We start from the raw sequence: 6,401 nt of genomic DNA, 5'->3' as shown, positions 1-6,401 counted from the left end.
GTATTAAAATAAATTCAAGTTATTCAAATTATTCAAATTATTGAAATTATTTAAGTTATTTAAATCGGGAATAAGATCTAAACGCTGATCTATATCGTGATGGTGACCAATTTCATCTAATCGGTGGTAGATCGGAATGTGATGGTGATGACCATGATGATGATGACCGTGATGGTGATGATCGTAATGGTGCGGCGATAAGTGATGATGATGGTGACCATGACAACTGTGATGATGATCATAACCATGATGGTGATGATGTTCGCAATCGTGGTGATGATGGTGACCGTGGTGATGGTCGATGTGGTGATGATGGTGACCGTGGTGATGATCGTCATGGTGATGATGGTGTCCGTGGTGATGGTCATCATGATGATAATGGTGACCGTGGTGATGATCGTCGTGGTGATGATGACAACCGTGATGATGGTGACCATGGTGGTGACCATGGTGATGGTGGTGATGACAGTCAGTTGTTATGGATCTGGCGAGTTCGTTGAAGTCCGGGGCGTAGCGCAAAATGCCACCCAGTGCATTTTCGAGGTATCCACCTAAAAGGCCATTCTTTCGCTTTCCGCCCCCGTGTTTCGTGAATGTCGCATGTGTCGCACATGTCGAAATCATCAAAATCACAAGACATTTCTGAAATGAAACCAAAAAAAAATGTAGATTATGTAGTAATTGTTATTTGTTGTTTTACTTACTACAACGTTCATTGCTGACAAAACACGATGACTGCAGAAATAAAACCATTTGCGGATGTTTTTATACGATGGCTCAACGTAAATTACCAGGCGCTTCCCGATTTAATAACAAACATTAGATTCGTATTTTCATACTCCATTTCCTTATTTTCGAATGAAATTTCTAAACGCGATATGTATAAAATATGAAATACAAAGACGCACTCATCGTCACGAGTTACGCCTATAAAAATTTCTGTTTGTTTTCTATGTATTATTTCTATCACGGTAAGTATAGACGTATTTTATTAGCTTCATATTCATTCTTTTCCAAAATTCTGAAATATTAATTTATAAACATAAATACAAATTGACATAGCCTCCACAGAAAGATATATTAGTAAATCAAATAAGTAAGGTGTGTTTTATGACATACGATATTATAAAATTGAAATATTACTACTCTAAGATTATTATGTGAAAATTGACATAAATTAAAGGAAAATATTGAAAATATAGTAACGCTAAAAATACTATATCATGCTAACATAAAGTTTGATTGTCATATGGATAAAAAGTGATCAGGTGGGATGGAAAAAGCGTATACAGTGGAACCTCGCTTAACGAGCAAAATAAATTGTAAAAAAAATTACTCGCAAAATGGAACGCATTATCGTATATTACATTAGTTTATGTGGTGAAAATTGTTTCACTATACGAGTAAAAATCCGAAAATTTTCGAATAGATTATGCTAGTTAAGCGAGGTTCCAGTGTACTAATTATAGACATTCATAGATAAATGATAATTGATCTTATTCACATGAATCATAACTAATTGGACTAGATCAAAATGCTAACTACTAAATTAACTTAATTGAGGTGCAATTTTTAATAGATTTGAGCCTGATCTGCGTATGCGAAAGCCTATGGAAAATTCCAAGTATTTTTCAGAGAAGTTGCTAAAGAAGTAAAACAGTTGCCATTCGCTTTACATTTTTACAAAAACAAACTGAAGGCGTTCGCTCTAAATAATAGTGATCAGGCGGGATGAAAACGAAAGAAACAAAAACAAAAAAGTAAAATGAAAACGCACTGGTCTGAGAACAGCACATGAGTTGATTCGGCTTTTGATGTTGCAAGAGTGTGGTGCTCTGGTTTTCATCTCACTCCAATTGGCAATTTGTCTCGTTTAGATCTCATAAGATTAATTGAATCGGCGTGGTAATGTCAAGAGTTGAGGAACTTTGCATGCGCTGGATCCATTCCAACGACCGATAATTGCATGGCATTATCGATTATTGTCATTACGAATGTGTGTGTGTGTGTATATTTTAGTTGTCTGCAACGAGCGCAACGCATATAATATTTGTTTCCTGCCGCGCCTCATGTTGCAACAAGAAGTTGTACGACGATGACGACGACCGAGATGCAAGCATTTTTAATTGCTCTCATTAAAACTAAATAAGGCGAAAACGGCCCAACCGAATTTCTTTTTGTATCCAATCGACCAATGTCACTTGCGCAATTTTGATTTTCAATTGCAATTTATTTTCTTTTATTTTTGGTAATCATATTCGGATTCAAAGAGGACGAAAATCCTTCGTTTCCGATTCGAAAGGCAATAAATGCATTTCAATATTTATTTAGAAAGCGTTATGAAATCTGGCTCAGGAGTGTCCGGCCTGATCTCATTTTCCTTCTATACTTTTTCGTTTTGTTTTGTTTTTGGTTTGTTTGAATCGCATTTGGGCGAAACATATACCATCGATTTCAGTCTTCAGCATTTTCCAACCAGAATGACCATATCGAGGAATCATAACATTCGAATACAGAAATCACGCAAATTTCACAATTTCTTCGTTTCTAGACGACTCGAGACCATTGCATATAGTTGATACAAGATTAGTATTTCCTAAACATTCAAACATTCCATAGAAATTTTAATGGAATATAGATTTACAAATATAATCAACATAGTTTTAATTATTTTAATTAATCAGGATTAACTAATTACAATTAATTATCAAATACATTATATATTGGTCGAAAAGATCAGTTATCCTCTATAAAGTGTTTTTATTCTATATGTAATAAGTACCTATTTCTCGTACATCTTATAGTACCTCACCTCAAATTTAAAGACGATTTATTGAAAAAAATATTTTAATGTGTCCTTCGGACTATAAGACGCAGCTAAAATTTGAGTCCATTTTTCTAAGTGCAAACGGAATGTTTTCTTGTCTTTACTTGCAGTTTAAATTGTTCCTTTTGTTTTTTCTATTTTCGAACCATTTTCTCTGTTGATGATGGACCAAATTTCTTTCTGCTACTCTATATCTATATTGTTTTGCATAATTGATCACATTTAGTTTATACCTCACGTTATATGAAAGTACTTTTTGTTACACGCTCATTTTTTCTAATTTTAGAATATTTTTTTTAAAGATTTATAAAAGTAATTCAAATGAATCGTACAAAAGCCTTATACTACATTCAGTGGCGTGTCATATTTTTGGACTATAACACGTATCTCAAATTTAGATACGATTTCAATATTTTAATGTTATCTTCGGACCATAAGACGCATACAAACATTGAGTACATTTTTTCTATGTAAAAGATGCGTCTTATAGTCAGAGAAATAGGTACATATAATAATATAAATAAATAAAAAAAAGTTTAGTTAAGTCCGTGTCGTAAAAATATGGCTGTTCCTCTAGGACTAGTTTTAGGTCCATACTAATTTAAATAATAAATATTATAATTTGATTTATATATAGCAATAATTATATATAGGTAATGCTGAATAATGAAACAAATCATGTAAGATGTTTTTATGTTTCAAGAAGTGCTTTTATAACGTTACCTATATAAAAATTAATATTCGTTAGAGGTTTCTTCTGTAATGTGTTTTATTTATTACCTGTAAACATAAAAATAGAATTAATAAAACTTTAATGCAATATTAAAGTTACATACATTCGTTTTGAAATAATTATTTAAAATTAAAAAAAAATATTTAAAAATGATGATATTGAAATAAATTTAATCAATATTTAATGTGAATAGTTTCATTTTACGAACCTGATTTGTAAGTATCGATATTTGTAAAACGAATCTTAACTGTAAACAATTCTTCTTTCGTTTTTCAATCGATGGTCATAATTATGTATTCTATTGTTATTCAATGTATTATTTGGTCCTGATTCGAGAATAGCGAAAAAAATTAACGACTGTCTTCCATTATTATCGTTTTTTCTTCTTCTGTTTTGTCAAAAAAAGGAAACTCTGCCTGAATAAATAAAATTGCTACCATTTAATTTTGATCGTTTTTGATTTTTTTTTTTCATTTTTCGTGCCTCCTCGATATTAGCATATCGTCGTCGTCCGACGGTGATTGTGTCGTTACTGGATTGCATGAAATCCGCTTCTTTGTTGCGTACACATATGCACATATGCGAAATGCATTTAAGTGCGAGAGGGAAATATGTATGTGGAAAATAAAAAAAAATCGGTGCCTTAATCCTATCCTACCTCCTCTCTTAATATGTCAAGATTTACTATATAAAGTCTTCACGCACAGCCTCTTGCATCGACAGATACAAATCCCAAACATAACAACAACAACAACATATTGTTTACATACAACAACAAAAACAACAACCATGAAACTCACAGTAAGTAATATTTGATAAACTAAGCCATTTGGGAAAGTGGGCTATCCAATTTATTTAATTTTTCTTATTTGTTATTATTACTGTTTTGAGTGCAAAACGTTGCAAAACATATTACATCTAATTGATTTAATGTCGAAGAAAAAAGTTAGCAATAGTTGAGCAAAGAAATTTGCACAATTTATGAATTAAGAAATTTATCATATTGCAACTCAGCTTTGTCAAGTACAAGTTTCCTAACAAATTATATTTATTTAATATATCGAATTTTATATTCTTCAATAAATATTGAACAATTTGAAAATATAAACAATCAAAATATAATATCAAACTTTAATATTTTTGTCTTCTTGGAAAAGAATATACAAATTTTGTTATGTCAAATATTTAGACTCTAAATTAATTATTTTATTTTCACAAAAAATGTTTGCTTCTAGTCTTGAATGACAATTTTTGCTAAAATGCATTCAAAGTACAAACACTATTTTTTTTTGAAAAATATAAAATCGTCCAGAAACACCTTCCAAGCATTTGACTTTTTAACTTTTTATTTTATAATTTCTATTCTATAGAGTTATTAATTTGTAATTTATTGATGCAATAAATATAATTATTATATCATAAAATAATAAAATTTCAATATAGTGAAAAAAATCATTTAAGAATTAGTAAATCATTTTTAATATTTATGAATTAGTTTTACTAAAGATGACAAAAATACTAATAATGTAACTTTTTTGGTGATTAATTTGATTTATAAATATATGTGAATGAAAATTAAATTTATTATACTATACTTATTATGTGATATTAGAGATGGATTGTGCGCAATCTGATATTAATTGTTGTGTGATATTAAAGTAGTGAGTATTTTCTATTAATCCAGGTTTAGGTATTGAATTTTTAAGATTGTGGAATATGGAGTGGTGGATGATTAAATTATTTGTTTTAGATTTTCCTGTTGGCCATCTTCGGTTGCGTTTTGGCTGAGGAGAAGAAACAAGAGAAAAGAGGTTTGCTGGGTTTGGGATACGGAGGTCTGGGACACGGTGGAATTGGAATTGCTGAACCGATCCACGTTTCTGCGCCGATCAGCATCGGTTACGGAGGAGGAATCGGCCATGGTTACGGAGGAGGAATCGGGCACGGTCTCGGAGGATTAGATTTAGGATTAGGACATGGATTAGGGCACGGATTAGGTTTGGGATACGGAGGAATAGGCCTTGCAGGACCTGTAATTAAAACAGTCGCTCCAGCTCCGATCTACACGAAGGCAATCGCAGCTCCGATCATAACCAAGAGTATCGTCTCAGCTCCGATTGCCTACGACGTCGGTTACGGAGGAGGACACTTAGGAGGAGGAGGCATTGGATACGGCGGCATCGGCTATGGAAAATACCTCCACTGAAGACTACGGCGATGACGAAGATGATGATGAACAGCAACATTTGTACATAGAGAGACTTACAGTATTTTTGACTTCGATCTATTTGAAATAAAGAAAATTTGAAATCGATAAAAAAAAAGACGGCGTTTCTTTCTGTCCACTTTCTATTCTAATATTATTAAAAAGTGCATCGGAAAGGCGAAACTTGGCCGGGAATGCAGTCAGCGTTTCATTTACCAGCGACAATTTGGTGCAGGAGGCCTTTGCCACTTGCTACAATTGTACATATTTCCATTTTTGATTTGGTATTCCCTTTTTCATGTGTTAATGAATGCAAATGTATGCGCGACGCGACATCTCGTATGTTTTATTTTATTTTTTACGTGACAAAATTTATCGGCCGTTTAACTGCGGCACCGGGAGACAGTGAAAGTGTTGCTGGAACTAATTTAATGGAATATTAGTAAAAACCGACAGCGGGAGGAAGAAGTAAAAAATATATTATGTTCGTCGTAATTCTATTAATAAGAACGCGAACGAAGTTGGGGAAACGGAGGAAGGGATAGAAAAAAACTTTCTTCGCTTCTGTGTAATTGCAGCGGCTTCGGTTTAGTACGTGCCTTTTTTCGATCCGTAATGAATAGAAATTCTGTTCA

The 6,401-nt window shown here is 32.6% G+C and overlaps 1 protein-coding gene across 1 annotated transcript; it reads left to right on the top strand.

Annotated features, from left to right (window-relative positions):
• Positions 1 to 4,341: 4,341 nt before the first annotated feature.
• Positions 4,342 to 5,792, top strand: LOC108568020 (shematrin-like protein 2). The gene is made up of 2 exons (XM_017928865.1): positions 4,342 to 4,361; positions 5,311 to 5,792. The coding sequence occupies exons 1-2, from the start codon at positions 4,350 to 4,352 to the stop codon at positions 5,764 to 5,766; spliced, it is 468 nt and encodes a 155-aa protein (XP_017784354.1). The 5' UTR covers positions 4,342 to 4,349; the 3' UTR covers positions 5,767 to 5,792.
• The last annotated feature ends 609 nt before the right edge of the window (positions 5,793 to 6,401 follow it).

Source organism: Nicrophorus vespilloides, unplaced genomic scaffold (assembly GCF_001412225.1).
Source record: "Nicrophorus vespilloides isolate i.1.1-1 unplaced genomic scaffold, Nicve_v1.0, whole genome shotgun sequence".
Taxonomy (NCBI): Eukaryota; Metazoa; Arthropoda; class Insecta; order Coleoptera; family Silphidae; genus Nicrophorus; species Nicrophorus vespilloides.
Note: the sequence above shows the minus strand (reverse complement) of the source record. Positions and strands in the feature narration are given on the sequence as shown.